This window comes from Eutrigla gurnardus (genome assembly GCF_963514095.1).
Source record: "Eutrigla gurnardus genome assembly, chromosome: 7".
NCBI classification, from domain to species: domain Eukaryota; kingdom Metazoa; phylum Chordata; class Actinopteri; order Perciformes; family Triglidae; genus Eutrigla; species Eutrigla gurnardus.
In genome coordinates this window covers 30,313,095-30,334,106 of record NC_139921.1, presented here as the reverse complement: position 1 = coordinate 30,334,106, position 21,012 = coordinate 30,313,095, and the positions used below count along the sequence as shown (strand labels likewise).

General features: G+C 45.0%; 2 protein-coding genes across 6 annotated transcripts in view; both read left to right on the top strand.

Moving 5' to 3' along the window:
- plekhh1 (pleckstrin homology domain containing, family H (with MyTH4 domain) member 1) overlaps positions 1 to 14,167 on the top strand; it is a 95,281-nt gene extending 81,114 nt beyond the window's left edge. For 4 of the 5 annotated variants that reach the window (XM_084013927.1, XM_084013926.1, XM_084013925.1 and 1 more), the window contains 24 exons: positions 112 to 291; positions 559 to 1,292; positions 1,553 to 1,631; positions 2,700 to 2,791; positions 2,904 to 3,051; positions 3,466 to 3,602; positions 3,718 to 3,828; positions 3,947 to 4,033; positions 4,428 to 4,589; positions 5,543 to 5,623; positions 5,760 to 5,939; positions 6,023 to 6,134; positions 6,632 to 6,744; positions 8,104 to 8,280; positions 8,571 to 8,668; positions 8,756 to 8,933; positions 9,672 to 9,827; positions 10,195 to 10,292; positions 10,500 to 10,641; positions 10,801 to 10,943; positions 11,175 to 11,304; positions 11,587 to 11,670; positions 12,267 to 12,413; positions 12,855 to 14,167. In XM_084013927.1, coding sequence (XP_083870053.1) covers positions 112 to 291; positions 559 to 1,292; positions 1,553 to 1,631; positions 2,700 to 2,791; positions 2,904 to 3,051; positions 3,466 to 3,602; positions 3,718 to 3,828; positions 3,947 to 4,033; positions 4,428 to 4,589; positions 5,543 to 5,623; positions 5,760 to 5,939; positions 6,023 to 6,134; positions 6,632 to 6,744; positions 8,104 to 8,280; positions 8,571 to 8,668; positions 8,756 to 8,933; positions 9,672 to 9,827; positions 10,195 to 10,292; positions 10,500 to 10,641; positions 10,801 to 10,943; positions 11,175 to 11,304; positions 11,587 to 11,670; positions 12,267 to 12,413; positions 12,855 to 13,007 — 3,722 coding nt within the window. In that variant the 3' untranslated portion in view covers positions 13,008 to 14,167. The remainder of the gene's footprint in view (positions 1 to 111; positions 292 to 558; positions 1,293 to 1,552; positions 1,632 to 2,699; positions 2,792 to 2,903; positions 3,052 to 3,465; positions 3,603 to 3,717; positions 3,829 to 3,946; positions 4,034 to 4,427; positions 4,590 to 5,542; positions 5,624 to 5,759; positions 5,940 to 6,022; positions 6,135 to 6,631; positions 6,745 to 8,103; positions 8,281 to 8,570; positions 8,669 to 8,755; positions 8,934 to 9,671; positions 9,828 to 10,194; positions 10,293 to 10,499; positions 10,642 to 10,800; positions 10,944 to 11,174; positions 11,305 to 11,586; positions 11,671 to 12,266; positions 12,414 to 12,854) is intronic. The other variant, XM_084013924.1, reaches the window with a different exon arrangement.
- Positions 14,168 to 17,283: 3,116 nt separating this feature from the next.
- The window catches only part of slc25a21 (solute carrier family 25 member 21), a 79,547-nt gene continuing 75,818 nt past the window's right edge, over positions 17,284 to 21,012 (top strand). Inside the window, exons 1-2 of the mRNA XM_084013436.1 lie at positions 17,284 to 17,511; positions 17,600 to 17,683. Coding sequence (XP_083869562.1) covers positions 17,614 to 17,683 — 70 coding nt within the window. The 5' untranslated portion in view covers positions 17,284 to 17,511; positions 17,600 to 17,613. The remainder of the gene's footprint in view (positions 17,512 to 17,599; positions 17,684 to 21,012) is intronic.

Sequence of the window (21,012 nt, the reverse complement as noted above, 5' to 3'; positions counted from 1 at the left end):
GGAGATCCTACAAACAAAAATGGTTTGTCTCATGTTAAAGTGTCTGTTTATGAAAATAAACGCTGTTCATAACAGTTCAGGTGGGAGAGCTTATTGCTGTCGTCCCTCCAGCTCTGTTAGAGAAACCTGCATCCTGTGGATCTCCTGCCACCTCCCCTGTAACAGATACCCACCTGGTGCCCAGCAGTCCACTGTTTCCTCCCAGCTGCCCCGGCACGCCACCTGCCCAGGATGACAGCTGGAGACAAGCAGGTCCCCGGGGGCCCGCCTCTATCAAGACCTCGCCGACAGGTGTGCCGCCCTAAATTTATATCATTCTTGTATTGAAGTGAAATCAATCAATCCTCACTAACATCCAGTTGGGAACCGTTATTTCCAAAACTTATGAACCATCATTTTTATGATTTAACATGTTCTGCTCATTGCTTGGGGGTTGGTTCACTGAAGTTACTAAAAATGACAGCAACAAGTTCAAAGTTCGTTTTAGCAAGTTTTCCCAAAACATCAGTTCCTCTATTAGTGTTAACTTTCTCAAATGTTAATAATTTGTCTCATCAGATGTGAAAAGGACTCCTGAACAGTCCAGTAAAGGGATTTGTCTCGGGGACCTTGGAGCCCACGACGCTCTCACTCAGGGTCGCAACCCCGTATCCATAAGTGGACCAGAGCTCCCAGTGGGCCCCGAGGGTCAGGCGGGGGGCTCCGACAGAGACAACTCCTCTGATGACCTCAACAGCAAGTTCCGCTCTCAGTGCCTTCACTCGTCCTCGTCCTCCTCCTCTTCATCCTCAGCCTACGAGATGGCCCACGGACCGAGCTCCCCGGAGCCGTCCCTCAGAATAACACCCAAAAGCCCGCTGCTGTCCCGCTCCCCCTCCACCAACAACCCCTTCCCCAATCCTCCGGCTCACCAGTCGGGCGCCAGCATGACGCTGCCCAAAGTGCGGACCCCGCTCACCCCCAGAGACAGCATCCAGCTGGTGAAGAAGCACTACAGCCAGCCGCAGCCCAGCCTGGACCGCCTGCACCACCTCAACGTCAACATCGACATCATGACCCCGTCCTCCACTTCCTCCACCCTCAAGAGCACCGGCACCGCCACCTCCCCCTTCTCACAGGTTGTGGAGGAAACCGACATCGACGACGGGCTTCCTGACGGCATGGACGGGGTGGTGGAGGGATCGGGATCAGAGGAGCCCTGCCAGGATGGGGTCTCCTTTCTGGGACTCCCAGAAGAACTGGAGCAACTGGATCCGCCGCCGACGCCTCCTTTACACCGCTTCCCTTCATGGGTATGAAAGGATCATCTATTCAACGTCTGCTTCCTGTGCTATTTTAACAATTCAATAGCATCCATTATCTTTTTGTTCCAATTTACTGCTATAATTGACATGTTATATCTTGCTTATTTAAACTGTACACAAACTGAAGTGAGAATAGGACAATTAGCCATTTGACTGTAGACTTATTTCTTCTCATCTAACTCTTGGCAAAAAGGAGAATCTGTGTGTTTCTACTCTTCTTCATTGTTATGTCTTTATTGTCTCTGCAGGAGAGTCGGATCTACGCTGTGGCAAAGTCAGGAATGAGAGTATCAGAGGCTAATCCCGGAGCCAGGGGCCCCGGACGAGGTGAGTCCCTGTGTGTGTGTGTGTGTGTGTGTGTGTGTGTGTGTGTGTGTGTGTGTGTGTGTGTGTGTGTGTGTGTCTACATGAGCCTGGGTGGTGTAAGGGATGAGTCAATACACATTACATGTCATTCAGCTGATAATAAAGCTGCTGTGGAGGCGTGCGGTTGGTCTGGATCTGTCATTGCCGCCTTTGATGTCACTTCCTCTGGGCCCGAGGCTCCACACACCTGCACAGGTGGAGGGGAGCGTAAGAGCGGGGGGAGGTTAAGACGGACGCTGAAGCAGAGGTTGCTTTGAATCAGCTGCGATGAAAGGACTGTTATCACGGCTCTGCTCTCCGACATCATCGAGGTTTGACAGTCCTCCCGTTACTGAACTTCCTGTCTGGCAGGTTGATGAAGCGGGATGCAGAGTGGATGAAGTCATAGCTTCATCTGTTGTTGGAGCATTTAGATCTCTAAGAATAAACACCACGCTTCTGGAGAAGCATATCTGCTTCAAGTGTGTGTGAACTTTATGAATCATCATGTGTCTCCATTATGACTATGTGTGCTGTCTTCCCCTTTTACAACTTTACAGAGTTACTCCTATAATACTTATCTTATCAGTAGATATTCATGTGCAGCCTTTCTCATTGCCAATGCTGCTAATTAATAAAAGGTTTTATTTCATAGCAGCTTGTGTTGTTCTTCATGTGCGTTGCTATTGAGTTGTGTGTATTTGTATATGAAGGTTAATGTTGGGATGGTGTTGTGACTCCAACAAGACAACACAACCTATAAAAGAAGAAACGCTTAATAACTTTTATAATTAAAACCTTATGTAAAATGTACCATAGTTAATTAAATATGGTTTTCCCGCTGCAGACCATAATGACATGACGGTGACTACTGTTAGCTAACTTCTAGATATTTCTGAGTTAGTGCACAGACTTGCTACTGTCCCAGCATGCTTTGGGCCATTTTACAGTCTACAAGATATAAATGCTGTGCTATGGGATGTTAGCATTCAGTCCATGAGAAAATAAACATGAAATAAAATGAATAAATGTTTTCCTGTGTTTTTGCAGGCTCCTGCTTACCCCAATATCCAGCGGCAGGTCCGTTCAGCCAGTTGATCTATAAGAATATTAACGTACCGGTCTATACCACACTGAAAGGGGTGAGTGGAATGTATTTGTTTATTACTGAAGCTTTACTTCTGGATTTGTACTTTACTTATGGCAGCTACTTGGCTTTTACTCTACAGTTGCCTTTTTAAATGCTCGTTTTAGAAAGCCACTCAGATCAGCAGCGTACCTCTTCCCGACGACGACTCCGGCTCTGAGGACGACAGCAGCTCTCTGGCCAGTTTGCGGACCTCCATCCTGTTCCCGGACAAGAAGGGCAGCGTCCCCGGGAGCCCACGCGCCGTCAAGAGAGGTGAGCGTTTCACATCACGGTGCAGACAAGTCGGCAGCAGTTTGGTTCCGCTCACCAGAATGGCACGCAAAACTGCAATACAAGCACGGAAAGTACCATCACACGTTGGAAACCATTAACTTGAAGTAGATGATGCAGCTTCAGGGGAAAGCAAAGCACCGAGCTCAGCGGATACAGATATACACTTAAACTCTGCGCAGAATAAGTGCTGGAAAGCATTTGAGCATCGCACACTGATGAAATGTAATAGTGATCTCAGAGTCTGGGTTTTCCATTTAAGAGCTCTCTGTGTTGAGCCTCCTGTTGCTCGCTGGCTCTCAATCAACATGTATAATTAACTGACTGCGTTTTGCTCCCTTCAACCATCTCCGGTGGGCCTTTTCTCCCCCTCTGTGCCTTTTATTTACCTCCTAGGTGTGTCGATGTCCTCCATCAGCTCAGAGAGTGATTATGCCATTCCTCCTGATGCCTACTCCCTGGACAGCGACTACTCCGAACCAGAACATAAAGTCCAGCGAACCTCCTCCTATTCCTGTGAAAGCACTGGGCCTGTCAGTGGAGTCCTGTTTTGTTGTTTTTATAATGGAGGTCAATCTACACAAGTCTCTACAGACAAACTCCGGCCGAATCCAGCTGCATAACTCCAGTGCTGCTTGTTGTGTGTAGGAGATGCTGGAGAAGTCTGGGTACCTGCTGAAGATGGGCAGTCAGGTGAAAGCCTGGAAACGTCGCTGGTTCATCCTGAGGAACGGAGAGATCCTCTACTACAAATCTCCCGTGAGTCTGAGCCCGCCTGGCCGTTTCCTTCTGCCGGCGTAGAAAAAAACACCACACCAACGTTTCAAAATGTTAATAATTTGTCATCAAAATGAAGACTGTGTGTGTGTGTATTCAGAGTGACGTGATCAGGAAACCTCAGGGTCAGATTGAGCTGAACTCCTCCTGCCGTATAGTCCGTGGAGAGGGAGCGCAGACATTTCAAGTAAGTGGAAAAGTGCTTTAACTTTGTGTAGGAACACTTTCTTCTACAGGATAGGCAAATCATTGAAATGGTAGTTCATATTTCACACATCTAGAATTCAAAAGACACGTAACATGAGAGAAAAATCTAAAAACTTAAAGACAGCTGATAGAAGGCACATGCAGCTACACACACACACACACACAGAGTCTTATTATAGCAGTGCATCGCCGTGGAGCTTTACTGCTGCATACCAGAGACGCAGCTTAAAATGACATCAGGTATAGCATTGGCCTGGAATGTTTTCCTGGCTCTTCGGCAGCTGATTCTGATCTCCTCCGATGCGATGATGCTATCTCGCTCGGGCTCGGCTTTGCATTTTTCTCATATTTCTCCCTTTTTTTCGTCCAATCAGTTGATTACAGAGAAGAAGACCTTCTATCTGACCGCTGACTCACCCAACATCCTGGAGGAGTGGATCAGGGTTCTGCAGAACATACTCAAAGTCCAGGCCAGCAGCAGCCCCGTTACCGTGGAGACCGCCGCCAAGCCCACTGTGAGGGGTTGGCTTACAAAGGTCAGGCAACAGAGGTCGTTGTTTATCAGTTAAAGCTCAATGGATTATCAATATTGTTCAAATCTTTCAGACTTACTATAATTATGTACAAACTTTTGTGTTTACTTGTTTGTATTTACTCAAATATTGTAGTTCATTTATGAGGTTTCTTTACTGGGATGTCATTCCAGGTGAAGTATCTTAACTTTCCTACCGGTTCCATTGCACAGCTGCAATCTGCAGATCAGCCGGGCTTTCTCCCTGAAGAGGATGCCAGAAAGAACACATTTTTAGGCTAAATGTGGTCTTTCGGACAGATACAGGAGTGTCTGTCTCTGGGCTGGGGAGGGTTTGAGGAGCACTCAGATTCTTGAAAAGCTGCTTCACGTTGGGACACGGCTACGAGGCCCGAGCCGCTGGAATGCTTGAGACCTCCTTCCCTTCCGCCCTCCTCTGTCCCCGCCTGTCCGTAGCCGAGGCTCGTCTGTTGGTTGAGTTAAAGCACTTAAACACATGACAGGTGTGTGTGATGAGGCTCTGACGGATGATGTCCTCTCACCAAATCCCAAACCCTTTCCCGAGACTCGTCTTTGATCTGCTGGCTAAGACGTGAGCTCAGTCCAGACGGAGGCGGTTCCGCCGCTCAGTTAACGCCGGTGGCCCCCTCATCATTGGGAGCTGCCTTCCTGCTTAAAATGAAGCTGAATGCAGAACCACAGTTTTACATTTGGCTGCAGTTAGTCGTCATTTTGTCCTATAGACACAAAAATATGAAATAACGATTTGCGCACTTGCCTGCACAGTCCTGGGACATCTGCTGGTCACATGGAGAAGTCCCCTGACTCTCTGTCAAGCTTTTAAAAACATGTCTTTGGTCCAAGTTTCAGAGAATACAATCAATAAAAGTCTAATTGCGTATTTACGACTGTTTTGTACTGATAAACACTTTCAATGCCGCTGTTTTCTTGTTTCAGGTCAAACACGGACACTCTAAGCTGGTGTGGTGTTCTTTGGTCGGAAAAGTCTTCTACTACTATCGTAATCAGGAAGACAAGGTTCACAAAGTCCCTTCTCCTACAATGTTGTCTTTCCTTAGTGATTATTAACACAAATATATACATCTATGTCTTGCACCAGTTTCCACCATCTTCTGTTTGCTTCTTTGCGTACTGATTTTCTTTTGTGTCTCAGTTGCCTCTGGGTCAGCTGCAGATGCGGGAGGCCGTGGTACAGGAAGTAGATCGCTCCTGTGATTCAGATGAGGACTATGAAGCAGGCAGTCGAGGGTTCCTCTCCTCCCACTGCACCTTAGTGGTCCAACCAAGAGACCAGAGTCCGACGTACCTGCTCATCGGCACCAAGCAGGAGAAGGTAAAGTGACATATTCATCGTAATGATGAACTGTAATTCCTCCTTGGATTAGAGATTAATTCATTGTTTGTATCCCTGCCCAGGACACGTGGCTGTATCACCTGACTGTGGCGGCGGGCAGCTGTGCCACCTTCAAAGTGGGCACCGAGTACGAGCAGCTCATTGGTAAACTCCTCGATACAGAGGGAGACCCAGGTGAGAAAATCCCTGTTCTTGTTGTCATTGTTCAGTAGAAGAGGTTGAAAATATATTTGACATATCCTTATTATATATCCTTATATTATAGCTGTCCTCAGTGTTGAGCATTAAAAAGCAGCATTTCTTATTCATAGTTATTGTTACAAAGTACAAGAACTTAAAAAGCTTTGATCAACACTATATAGTATGTATATAGATATATTTGTAACGCTGAAGGTCTGGAAGTTTCCTCGGTAGTGTGCTACGTGTTATTTTCATCCACTACGTGTGACGGCTTTAATCCACGCTGCAGACTGTGTTTACGGCCGGAGCACCGTGTGTGAACTGCTGTCAGCTGTTGACTCAGAGAGTGTGTGTGTGTGTGTGTGTGTATGTGTGTGTGTGTGTGTGTGTGTGTGTGTGTGTGTGTGTGTGTGTGTGTGTGTGTGTGTGTGTGTGTGTGTGTGTGTGTGTGTGTGTGTGTGTGTGTGTGTGTCTCCCCTTCCTTTTTCCAGAATCTGCCTTGTGGAGGAGCGAGGCCTTGAGCTTCTGTAAGGAAGGCCTGCGCTCCCCTCTCACCACTCTGCCCTCTGAAGCTCTGCAGACAGAAGCTCTCAAGCTTTTCAAGGTCGGTCTCTCCAGCTCTCACCCCTCTCTCTCTCTCTCTGTCTCCCTCGTTATATTCCACTTACCCTCCCTTTCATCCATTTCTCCCAAATCCCTCTTTCCTTTTCTGTCCGGCTCTCGCTGCGAGCGTCTGTTCAAAGCATCATCCATCCTCCCCCAGTTCGCCCCCCACCCCATTATCCCCTCCTACTTCTGGATACGCTCCGTGACCCTCTTCCTCTCCTCCCTCCTGCCCCCTAAACCAGATCAAAGGCTCTGGGACAAGGGCCCCAGCTCATTAAAAGTGTGGAAGAGAGATAATGGCCTTGATTACGTGCTCTGATTGGGGCTAACTGTTCCTCTGGTTTAGAGCTGGTTTCGAGCCGGTGTGAAAGGCGCCCCTTTAGAGGGGAGGAATGGAGGTCAGGGCCTTCAGAGAGTGGCAGCAATGGATATGGAAGTCCCAGGACGGGGACCTTGTAGGAAGATGGCAGATCCTTGTCCTCGTCTTTTCAGCTCTTTAGCCCTCAGTGCTTCCACCCACAAGCGTCCTCCGCTCCAGTCACCAAATACAGGATTGAAAGTTGAATGGATGGCCTCTCTCTTTGAGCAGCCAGCCTTAAAAAAAGAGAAAAGGGTCCCAAGCACACACGGAGAAACAGTATGAATGGAAGTGACGCGGTTTTCAAGTCCATGCTCTACTTAATGCCTTTGAAGTATTAATGAATCTGACAAGACCGGCGCAACCTTCAGCTCCGGAATGTGAAACCAATTTATTCTTTCTACTGGCCATCAGGGGGCGACTCCTCCGGTTATGTAAAGAAGTCCTACATTTACATTTAGGGCATTCAGCTTTTATCCAATGCGACTTACAATAAGTACATTTGTTGGAAGTGCAACAGGATATCGCTATCAGTCCTACTGTCTAAAACTTCTCCATTGATTCATTGCAAACATGAGTTTTTGGTTTCAAGTGTTTCAAGTCTCTTATTTAGTAAATGATGGTGGATAAAGCGTGGCATTGCTAGAGCACGGCTTATGATTGACAGGTCACCATCACGCCGTTGTCTGGTCTGGGAGTCGTCCGTGTTTTCAGTTCCTGAAAGTTTAATTGGAACATTTGCGTCGCCTAAAAATGTCCATAAACAGCCAACTGTACCAGATGATGAGAGCTGAAGCCTCTTCAAGAGCGATGACACACATATATACTGACCTCATGTATTCACGTCTTCAGATCTGAATACTCTCATCGCCTGACGTTCTGCTGCATTTCCAGATACGTTTAACATGTGTCGTCATGGTGTGTGTGTTTGCCTCCACCTGCTGGTGCTGCAGTGGAATCACGTGTCAGAAGTTTGTTTTTTCCTTCCCCCCCTTGCAGTCCTGTCAGCTCTTCATCAACGTGCTGGTGGAGTCTCCGTCCGTCGACTACCACACCTCGCTGGCCCAGAATGCCCTGCAGGTGTGCCTGACTCACCCGGAGCTGCAGAACGAAGTGTACTGTCAGCTCATCAAGCAGACCAACCGCCGCACGCCACACAACTACTCGCTCACACAGGTGACTGCAAAAACAGATGGGTGTGAAGGACACAGTGGTTTTATTTTATTTACCTATTTATTTTTTATTGTGATTTTACTGTGAATGTTTTTTCTGGATTGTTGTTGTTTTTACTGTTCTTTATTCTTATTGAACTGTTTTTAATTGATCGTTTTTGTTCGTATATTCTTCTTGTTGTGCAGCACTGATGGATGGAAAGTGCTTAATAAATAAATACCTAGATGTGAAGCTGAATTCTTGGCAGAAGCTGTAAATGAAACTCCTCCTCCTTTAACCACCTCTTCCTGTAGTGCTGGCAGCTGTTGTCTCTGTGCGTGGCGCTGTTCCTTCCCCAGCAACACTTCCTGTGGTACCTGAGACAGTACCTGCAACGCAACGCAGACCCAAGGTGAGGCGCCCGGAGAGCTGGCGCATGACTCATCAAATCAGCTTTGAGGCGGCATTAATGAGCGTCTTCACCTCCGTCCCCACACAGGAGCGAGGTGGGGAAGTACGCGGTGTACTGTCAGAGGTCTGTGGAGCGAACGCTGCAGAATGGAGAGAGGGAGGCCAAACCTTCTCGTATGGAGATCGTCTCCATCCTGCTGAGAAACCCCTACCACCATTCACTGCCGTTCAGCATCCCGGTCCACTTCATGAACAACACCTACCAGGTACCAGGAACGCACGCCAACGTTCCCCCGGCGACCGTGTTGAAATGGAAAAACAATTGTAAAATCAGCATCTACCTTATAATCGTGTCTAACTGATGTCTTACAGACGCCATTACGCTGTCCTCTTTTATTAGAGGCAAATAACCTCAGAGCATCTCATTACCCTTCAACTCGCTCACTTTTTATGTGCTGTGCTCCTCGCATACCAAACCTGCGCTGCCTATAGGGACGGAAAACAAGCCGCGGCATCGTTTATACCTGCAGATGTGAAGAGACGTGTTGATGTTGCCACTTACAGGCAAATGAAGCAACAGCTGCTTCGATATTTAACGATGCCTGCAGGGCTGCAGTAACCTTGCAGAGAGGGAAAACACACACACACACACACACACACACACACACAAAGGTTTTGGGTGCTGATTTGCTGATCAAATGTGTGTAAGTGGATTACTTGTTAACATGATTGCTGTATTTATGGTGTTTACGTTGAGATCATCCCAATAGATGTCGAAATCAGGACTTTGTGTAACTTTCCAGAGTTGCAAAATCCTGCAAAAAAAACAACCCTCCAAGTGTTTTGGCGCTGAACTCGACTCCCTCTTACATCTGCATACATGATGTGCTGCTGCTGTTACCTGTCTTGCTCATAGGCTGCAGGGTTTGGACCCGAGGTGTGTCTGGTTTCCGGTGCTTCCCATCACTGAGAATGTCCTTCTTCCTCCTGGTTTTCCCGTGCAGGTGGTGGGTTTCGACGGCTCCACCACAGTGGAAGAGTTCCTGCACACGCTGAACCAGAGGATCTGCGTGAGGAAGCCTCAGCTGTCTGGGTTCGCTCTCTTCACCGATGATCCGTCTGGCAAAGACCTGGAGCGCTGCCTGCAGCCGTCAGCCAAGGTTAGAGTCCGGGTCACGGCACATAAGTGGGTGGACGACAACCCTCGACACACCACAAGGCTTCTGTGGTGCATTTATTCATCCAATTTGTCTCAGGTTGCTTACTATTTCAGAGGATCAGCAGTTCAAGATTATTTTGACAAATTATTTTCCAAAGCCTTTTTTTGACTTTTAAATGTAGTCACATGCCAGCATACCAGAAGCCTTACTCTGTAATTTACTTCCACTCAGTCATGATAAAACTTCAGCTGCTCCAGTATGTTGACATATCCAGAGCAGATTGATGTCTTTCTCCGGAGCTTTAGCGATTGCCACCTGCTGAACCAGTAAATTAAAATAATAATTAAGGTAGTATCCCCTTTGCCAGATCTGTGATGTCATTTCCAAGTGGGAGCAGGCCCTAAAGGAGCTGCATCCTGGGAAGAACGAGGGGACGCGGATCGTGCGTCTAACGTACAAAAGCAGGTAGGATTGTCTATCTGGTCTTTGTAAACGCACTCATCACCTCAGCAGCTCTCATTATGTGGTGTCTAAATCGAGGCCATAAAGGATGGTGATGTGACGCGTGTGACGTGTGTTCTGACTCTTAGAAGTGAAGTGAAGTGTGCATAAGTCCAGCCTCTACCAGGAAAACTACTCCAATGACGACGTTTTCTTCACGTGTGCACACAGGTTGTGTTTCAGATCTCAGGTGAAAGGAGAGACGGAGCGGGAGCGCCTCCTGCTGGCGTACCAGGTGAATGATGAAGTTCAGCAAGGCCACTTCCCTGTGAATAAAGAGCTGGCTCTTGAGGTGGCCGCCCTCCTGGCACAGGTCTGTGAAGATTATGTCCATTTATGGGATTAAAAAGACTTCTTTTGTGCATGAACCTTTTTTTTTGTCTATTTTGTTTCATATAAACCTTGTAGTGTCAATATGAACGTCTATGTTTGAAAGCTGCCTTTCTCTTTCCAACCCCCTCTCTTCATCCAGGTGGAGCATGGTGACTTAGAGAGACCGGCTGCCTCCTCTCCCTCCACCTCTCCTCCACCTAAATCTCAGCTGATGCTCCTGCAGGCCTTAGAGCGCTTCTACCCCAAACGCTACAAACAGGACTGCAGCTCAGAGCAGCTCAGGTAAAACAAACACTGCTGTTGTCAGAATAAACTCCACTTGTTTTCTTTTTTTAATCTCCAACCCCCATAGCTCCTCATACAGGTTTGTTTAATGTATTTTGGAATAACAAACTTCCAGCACACATAGTGGTCAACATTTTGTCCCTAAATTGATCGGACACAAATACTGCAGGATGTTCTCGTCTGCCGTGACATTGAAACTTTGACCGGTGTTCCCTTGTCTCCTCTCAGAGATCTTGCTGAGCGTCTGGCCACTAAGTGGTCTATGCTACGTGGGTGCAGTGCACCCGAGTGTGTGAGAATCTACCTGACTGTGGCTCGGAAATGGCCCCTGTTTGGAGCCAAGCTCTTCAGTGCCAAGGTAAGATTAACACAAGCAGCCACAACTCTCCTTGTTTTGTGTGTAATATTACACTCTGTGTGACTTAATGGAGACTCGTGTCTGTAATGTTCAGTCCTTTGTATTGAAAACAATAAGAAAACATTAAGACCGCGACCTTGACAAGCCCATCCATCAAAGCTTTCAGGCACAGGATGGACCAGCTTCAGAGCATAGAAGAAGAGGCAGAGAGGGAGCTGTTTACTGTTTCCTCGGATGGGTTACACCTGTAAGATGAGCTGTCTTTGTTTCTCCTGTCCACAGCCGGTCCCCCCCTCTCCCGTTGAGCAGACCCAGGTGTGGCTGGCAGTCAATGAAGATGGATTGTGTGTGCTGGACTATACAATGGTGCGTTTTCAAGGAGGAAATACCTCCATCAACACTCCCTGTGTTGTCACATAAAACACGCGGGGAAAAAAGAGGTTGACATTTATTTAGAACATTTAAAAATTCCGTTTTCAGCTCACAAAGTGAGATTCCGCTCTACGACTGCAGCGCTCAGCTGGCCGGGCCACAGCTGCAGCATTGTGGACCTTTTATTCTGTGGTGTTTCAAACACCAGAAATCCACAGGAGCCAGCAAAACAATTCTACATTCTTGACCCTGACAGACGGCCAACAACGTTTGCTTGTGCTCTGTAATTTTCAGCAGCCCGTGTAGATCCATTTCATTCTGGGTCTGGCAGGGCAGCGTTGCTCGTGCGCTCTCATGAAAGTCAGAGAGAGAAAAAAAACAAAGTGAAAATCACAAGAAGTCTTTAGAAGAATGTTATGTCACGCTTCTTCACACTCAATTTGCTCTTGAGAAGAAAAAAAAAAGCCAAAAACCAAAACGATTTCCCAAAAGAAATCCAGGCTGTATTTTGGGCCCAACAATAAACAAAAATCTTAAAGCTCTGTTTATATCACTGAACATCTCACGCTGGCAATGCTTCCCTTCTTCAGCACACGCTGCTCACGCACTCCTACCAGTCTGTCATTACCTTCGGCGGCTGCTGCGACGACTTCATGGTGGTCACCAGCCAGCAGAGGGAGCCTGGAGTCGGGAAGAAGAGCGTGGAGAAGCTGGTCTTTGCAATGGCTAAACCAAAGGTGAGTGTCTGGAGTACGTTATTAGAGATGTGCCACGTTGCCTTTGTAGTGCATGTGGTGCCATCACACATCCCTCTGGATTCCCATCCGGGGTGGTTGAGTTCATCTGGGCTGATGTAAACCATCAGCAGCTGAGGCGAGGAGGAGGCGAGGAGGAGCCGATGGATCGAATGCTCAAGGTGTTGAAGTTGTATAAAGCTCTGAAGATCAGGGAGGACTCGTTCACCGAGAGCTGATGGAGAAAACGCATCGTTTCTCTTATTTTACGTGTCAAAAGAGCTTTAACACAGAGTCGTGTTGCAGCCAACGAGAGTTAACAGATCTGTTGGGGGGTCTCGGGTTTTAACAAACGCTGTGAAACCTCCGGCTCCCCAGAATCACATGAAACACCATACGGTCCCCCAGTAAAGGCATTAATCCCGCTCTGATGTCTTGTGTCAGATACTGGAGCTGACGCTGCTCATGGCCAGCTACATCAACCACTGGACCCCCGGCCTGCCGTCTGCCTCGCAGCAGCCCCTCGGACACTGGGACGCAGACAGCCGCCACTTCCCCGCCATGAACTACACCACCAAGGGGCCCACTCTACTGTGAATTGTGTGAGCGGTGAGACAGTTTAACGGCAGGGAGGCTTGATGACAGTTAGTCTGCGTTCATACGTTGGGTTGCGTGTCTGGGTTTTTACATTTTTACACCAACAGGTACGAGGAGACTTTTTTAGATTTAGAAATGTCAGGATGAGTCTCGATAGACTATTTATTTCTACAACAAAAGGGTGTTTGAAACTCTGCTCTATTTAGTTGTAAGGTTCGGATTCCTCGTTGGAATACAGACGCGGTCGGAGGACACATTTTCCCGCTTGCAGTGTGTTGTCTTTCCGATGTTGGACTCTTTCTGTCACAAGACGTTGCCTTCTGGGAGCTGGTTGGTTGTCTGTCAGCGGACCAGAAGGGACCGACATGGCATGTGATACTCCTTAGCGTCTTAATTCCATATAATCCACATCTTAATTTAGAGCTGCAACAAACAGATATTTCTGTTACAGATCATTAAGTTTGATATCCTAGAAGCTTTAAAAATAGAGCAGAATGAGCTGCTGGAACCAATGAATCTTCAAAAGTGACTTCAATGATGAATCGATTATAAATATAGTTGCAAAATAATAGGTCATTTCAACTCTACCCTAATATAATACCCCCCCCCCCCCCCCCCCCTCCAAAAGAAATTAAGTTCATATGTAAGGAACCTTTGTAGTCCTTTTCTCTTGTTTTTAATGAGAAAGTTTAGATTTAGCATTAGCATAAACAGGCCAAATAACAGTAAGTAAAGTAAAGTATATGATCTGCGATTGATGAAACGTTACTGAGGGACACAATAACACAGTGGGGTATAAAAAGTGTACGATATAATGTATGTTTAATGCGTCTGTGAAGATTAGCAGCGTTTGTTGTTCTGGTGGTCCTCTAATAGCATATAAAACATACAGCGTTTTAATAATCCAGCAAATAAGATTTAAAAAAGACTTTAACTCTTTTGGATCGAACCACTGTTTTGCTCGTGTCCATGTTAGTTATTTATTTTTTATTTCCAACATTTTTTTGGGGCTTTCACACGACTGTCACGTTTATATGGGAGGCGTACGTAGCAGAGTAATTTAAGGGCAGAGTGTGTTCGGTTTTACGTACTAGAATGTGTTGGAAAGATGGTGTCTTTGTGTCCGTGTGTGTGACGATGAAATAAACGGTACAACCCTGTATGCTTGTTGTATCTTCATTTAATCTGTTTATACCTCAATGGTCCAAAGTTACTAATTCCATGTTTTCAGCAGCAGCAGTGATTTCAATGCTGCCTAGACGGCTGACAGGTTGTTGTTTTTTTTAAATAAGTACATACTGTATGTCACCATATATCAAATAAATGCAAACTTGCATATTAGATCATAAAATCCTTTTAAGTTTACTCAAAAGCATCAGCACTTTTAATACTGTTTTTCTGATTCTTTTGCAGGACTTTGATTTACTACTTTTTCTTAAGTGCAGGATCGCAATACACTAATAATCCCATAAAAACCCAGATGATGTTGTTTTTGTTTGTTTTTATGTAGGGGGGGGGGGGGGGGTTGTTTCTCCGTGATACAAAAATCATTTTTATAGCACATGGAATCTTGAAAGCCTCAAAAATAATGTATGTTCTTGAAAGCATCAATCATGTTCTTGTGCTGAAGCAAAAAAAAAAAACTTTTATTGGCTATTCCCTCACAAAACGCTGTGTTACCAGTAAGTATAATCTATGCAGCAAACATGCAATTCTAACAAAATTCACATTTTAGTCAAATCTGTTTATGTTGCTTGTGGTCTCATCCAACACGTCCATAAACTACATACATGCCCTCTGTGCTGGTTGGACACAGGCGGCCCAGTCTTCCCAGTCTGCTGAGGTTTTACTGGAGTCGAGGTTGTCGAGGTGGAAGCTGCTCTGCTTTTTCTTATCCAAGGGGGTCAAAGTGGTAATGGCACGTTCCTGCCAAATATGTGCTGTAAATCCCACATTTTTATGGCTCGTCTGAAGCTCTTGTTGTTCCACAGTTGCTTGTACAAAAAAAAGTGAAATGCTCGTTATAGGGCTCGCTGCTGAATTTCTGCACTCCTTCATTGCTCATCAAAAAAAGAAAATAACGCCTAATTCTCCCGTCGTGCACGATGGCTCAGGCCACATGCTTTATAAGAGTTTAAATCAAATTTAATTTATGGTAAAACATCCCAGTGCTGTTGGATAGATGGTCTGTTTCTTCCCCATAACATAAATACATATTTTTACTGGTGGACTGCGTCATTATTAATGTTATATGAATTATGAAACAATATTGACGTAGTGCTGTGTGAAGGGGAGTAGCCTGCTGCGTGTGCATAGTTCACAGCTTATTTTAATACTAAACATGTGCTTGCTGTATATTTCAGGGCTGAAACCAACAATACATTTAATTATCTATTAATCTTCAACAGTTTTGTGTACAAATAAAGTGACAGATGTCAATTGCATTACCTGTAATTGCCTGATCTTTAGCCACCAGTCAAAAATGTATCTTATATCATAGAAATATGTTGTGTTTGGCGGAGATGGAGCTCATTTTAACAACTTCAAAGTGATCTAATAATTTCATCTTCTCTCTATATTTAACTGGAATTCTTTACAAACGCTGGCTGCCACAGTGTGATTCATGAGCGTATTCTTATTGTCATCAGTCTGATAATGTTACATTACAGGGGAAATGACCCTTTAGTTATCCTTTTAACTGTTCCGCTTCCTGTTGTGATACCGTATCACAGCTTCCTATAAAAAATGACAAGCTATGAAACGTCACTTGTCAAAGTAGTTTAAGGATGTGATTGAAAATTCAGTCATGCAAGCAAACCCGAGTGTCATCATTTCTTCTTCATGACACTACATGAACATGACTTTAAAACATGAGACTCTGGTCGCATTATGTAATCTGAGGGTGAGACAGGGGACAATGTTCCTCTGGTTTAAAGGGCCACATGCTGTACATGTGTGACGCACACCTGCTCAACCTTTGAGCCATTTTAAAATAATTTGTTTGCTCAAGGGCAAAAGTTGCTACGTGATCATCATGTAATTGTTCTATGCAATCTGTGGCTGAATTCAGCCTCATTTTTAATTATTATCAGACAAAACTGTCAATTTTACAATGTCACCATGGGCATTTCATGCTGTTTTCTGACATTTGCAAGACCGAACAATTCATCAAAAGTTAAAGAAAATACTATTTGATTAAGACCAGCTCACGTCACACTGTACAGTGACCGAAAAAACCCTCAAAAGGTAAGATTTTCGCTGGAGTTTCATTTAAAAATAAAACAGGTATTTATTTGATGAATCCCTATCAGTCACCTATGGAAGCATTTCCACCTCAAAAATAAGAAAGTTTCTCAAAATAAAGAATATCTCAAAATAATGTGCAGTAGGTCATTATTTTGAGATACTATGTAAATATTTTGAGATCCTAAGTCATTATTTTTTAAATAAAATCAGTTTTTTAGATCGTTTTTTCCCTGATATTGGCAGAAATGGGCTTCCGTAGTTCACCAGTTGCATGTACAGTAGCTCTAATGTAACCCCAGCGTTAAAGGAGTCATCACCTGGTTTTATACGTATCCAGCCCCCCTTGGATCGCTTTGGATCAATTCGTAAAACTTATTAGAAAAAAAAAAAAAAAATGTAATCAAACATTGAGCTTGTTCTGACCCTTTTTCGTACCGCGATTTTATCACGCGAGATTACGCGCGAGGTTTTGACTGGTCCGGATGTGCATTGTATAATATGTAATGAGGCGCGCGTTGATTCGCCGCAGGAAGGACAGAGCCGGGGGGGCTTGCCTGCATGCAGACTCCAAAACATAATGGCGGCGCTTCGGCGATTTCAGGTAGCGGACGGGGGGGGGGTTGGGTGGTGAAAGAGGGGTGGGCTTATGCAAGTAGCCGCCACGGTGACGTCACCGAAGGCGCAGAATCAAAATCTCGTGCTTTAGGAATGCACACCCTTGTGTGCTATTCCTGTTCGGAAAAAGAGCAGAAGCGAAAAAACGGCGCCACTTTCAAACTCCAGCCTTTCAGGCAAGTTTCAACTGAGGTCAAACACAGATATGCATGTTTTAACAAGAGAAATTGCGATTTCCAGGTGATGACTCCTTTAAAAGATTGCTCCATAATGTGCTTTATGTGGACATTTATGACAATAAAACGACCCTTGTCCTCAGTAACTGACAGTTTGCCAAATATTGATCTCTAGGGGAAAAAAAGGGGGTCAGGGTTGATCCGGTTTTTGTATTTACAATATTCAAACACTTCGTGACTGTGAGGCAATGGGAGGGTAAATGTGAAACAGCATTTTGTCTGTGTGTGTGTGTGTGTGTGTGTGTGTGTGTGTGCTGGTAATTGATTCCACATTAGCCTAGCCTGAGCGCACTCGGCGAGATATCACGGCTGCGCTTTTTTTGTCCAGCGCGCTTCCAGCCGAGTAAAAAAACTCCACGAAGCCCCGCGGGGACCAGCGAACACAGCCGAGCAGGAAGACGCCACGGGTAGGTCGGCTGAACCGCTGAACGGATCCGCATCACATACGAAACCAGCTCTAACGGAACCGTTGTTTTCTTCTGTTCGTATCGGTAGGAAAACATTCAACCATGACAGCCAAGAAGCCGCAGAGCATGCTCCGGGAGGCGTCTCACCAGATCATAGCCGGGGGATCCGCGGGTAAGGCACTATTGTTTCATACTGCTGTTCCCAAACGTTCGGATTACGCAACATATTTGGGAACAACGGGGACGCTGCCGAGTGGAGGAGGCTCCGTTGCACGCGGGCACACGGTGTACCGAGTAAACGCAAACGCAACGCGGTGACGTCGGCACCCCGCTACTTCGCCTTCTCCCACGAGGCCCGTCGCTCTCTTCTGGGTTTTAATCGCACATGCGTAGATAATCAACAACCGCGATCAATTCAGCTCTACTCATCTCAATCAAAGATCATACACGCGCTGTCGAGATGGTTCACCCGCTGCACGAACGGAAGAGCCACACCGGAAAAGCGGTGTGCGCATGCGTATAATCATCCAATGACTGGAGGGTATTTTTTTTTTTACCTTTTCCAACGTAATCTTTATCAGTTGTGGACTTAAGTCCACGTTTAGTGACCTTGCACTTGATGTTACTTTATATTTTATACATCCCAAAGGCGAATGTTATACTTTTATTTCAGATTGCAATGTTTCATACACTGCCTGTTCAGTGAAAGCCATGCATAATCAGATTTGCTGATTTGTAATTTGACTGTTTTTGAAACAGAAGGATGGAGTGTTCACCGTATACCGTCAACCGTATAAGCCCAACAGTAAAATGCAACATAAACATTAATGCATCAGTAATATGAATCCAAAAACATCATAATAGTCAAACATTGACAGGGAAAGTTTTACTGCACTATGAGGACTTTTTCTTACTTTGTGGTTAATAGTTACAGACTTAACTTGCATGTTTACATAAAGGACAAGGGGGTATAGGGGTATTTATTGACATAAATATGATATAATATTGATATCTATGTTTTCATTAGTGTAGATTAGAATGAGCCCTCTGTATCTGCATCGGGAGCGGATCCTCTTCACGGACTCCACCATGTTGCACTGTTCCCACAACATTCCAGAACAGACGAACAAACACTGGCTCTGTGCGGGCCTTGCACGTTTTTACCTGAAGGACAAAGCCGTGCTCCGACACGCTTGGAAAGGGATGGGTGAACAGAGGCATATTCAGTTGGATGCTATCTCCAACCTCACCATGAGATGCCACTAAATACAAATTTACTAACTTACAGCCTACTTAAGTAAAGTTTTGAATGCAGGACTTGTACTTGTAGTGAAGTATTTCTCTCAGTGTGGTTGGTATTGTTACTGTTTTGTTACTGGGTTATTTTTATACAAGGAGGACTTACACTATAATGAAAAACATTTAATTATGTGATTGACTGTTACCTTACATCTTAAGGGCTGATCTAGTTGGGGCTGGGTGAGCTGTATCCCTGCTGGGGCTAAGTGGTTTCAAGCTTTATTTATCAAATGCACACACAGTGTAGCTTGAGGCTAAGTGAACTGCTATATAAGTGCAGTGTTAATCATGTAGCCCAGGCTGTATGTTAAGCTGGGTTAATTATGTGTGAAAAGGGGTGAAAAGACTTGTTATTGTATTCTGTTAAAAACAAATTAAATATGGATAATTCTGTTAAAGCATCTAGTTAAACATGACTGCTTATTATTATTTGGCATAGCATTACAGCAGCAGATCACGCAAACGTGTAATTAAAAAAAACGTCTCTGAGACCATGTAGAATATCAGCCTGTCTAGAAGAGAACAAAGCACTTCACTGTGCGTTCGTGCACCTGTAATGTAAACATTTGAGTGCTTGTGTTTAAATTGTTTTGATACTATCAAGTTACTGACTTTGAAAAAAGAAAAGAAAAGGGGATAACTTATCAACTATTAGCAGTATGCATGCAGTGTCAAATGCCAGAATGGTAGTGGTGGAAGAAGTACTAGAAAAGCAGCAATAACACAGTGTAGAATCAGTTGTTAAAAAGTCAACATTTTACTAGAGTATACTTACTATGAAAAAATCTGAATTTGTAAAGTAACTAAATATATTAAATGAATGCAGTCGAGTAATTCAACGTTTGGGTATATTTTTCATTAAAAAAGCATGATTGTAAAATATGGAAAATACAATTTGTAATATGGTCGTAATTTATAATAAAACAAATTTATTCTAGCGGTTGACACTAAAAAAACTAAACTAAACGAGACTATTGTTGCAATTCACATTCTGACCACCAGAGGCAGGATGGAGCTCACAGTGCGAAGCAGAGCAACGTCGCCAACGAAGAAGAAATCCCGCGCCATTTTTAATGGTTTGTTTTGACTTTTGGCGCTTGATGCCGAAGCCCCCCCCCCCCCTCCTCCCTCGTCTGTCGTCGGACTAGTGTTTTGCGAGTTTTCACCTTACTGGCATCATTTTTACCCTCCTTAAGTCACCACAATGTTACCTTCGACCTGGTGAGTTTGTGCTTTCTTTACTTTCTAATGTTCGTCCTCTAAACTTTTCAATACACTGCTGAGCAACGGAAATGTCGAAGGAGAACATGCTATGCTAGCTCAGTGACAGTTAATTGTGTTGCTTTCATACTTCCACGGGGTTCAATCAGGTATATCTGGCAAGATATTGGACGTATTTTTCGTGGTGAAGCTACCGACGTTACGCGTCACTCAATTTGATGCGTCAGTGGCCTTTTCGTAAAAGCCGTTTTCATAGAACCTGTAACATTAGCTTCACCAAAGCTATGCAACTTTAACGTGTTTTGGGAGCACGGTGAAGTGGATGTAAACTCAGATCTGTTCATTATACGTTTGTATAATGTTGTTTCACACACGTTGTGACTGTTAGCCTAAACATCTTAAATGTAAAAAAAAAAGATGGCGGCTAACTGGCGCCTCCTTCATGACCTCAGCGCTCGGTGGAAAGGTCCATATTTATAGAGGCGCATATACAACATGGCGAACATGTGTCTGACCAGGAAGTGAGCAGAAGTCAACCATCTCGCTTATATGCTCTGCTTTTACTCTTTTAGGCGTCACATAAAAAAAAGAGAAAAAACTCTACCGTTCCGCTTCACTTCCTGGCGAGACGCATGTTCACGTCGAGATTGCGTAACGCGGCGGACACGTCAGCTTGTGTTTGCTGAAATCGAGGGTTCAAGTAAAGACGGTTAGACAGCTGCGCGGAGATTGTTATCAGAAGAACATGTTGTCATTTTAGCCTTGATAAGAGGGAGGAGGAAACCCACCGCAAGTCATCTCCCTCCGCACTCCCGCACTCCGCCAAGGAAGGCTGTGCATTGTGTCAGACATGGCGGGGGAAACCCCAAACCTGAATGAACACTTTTCTTAAAATATTCCTTAATTTTGAATCAAGTTTTTGGTGCAGTGCCAGAGAGGAGAGGTTTGCCTCCTCCCCATATAAGCCAAAAATGGTGTGTG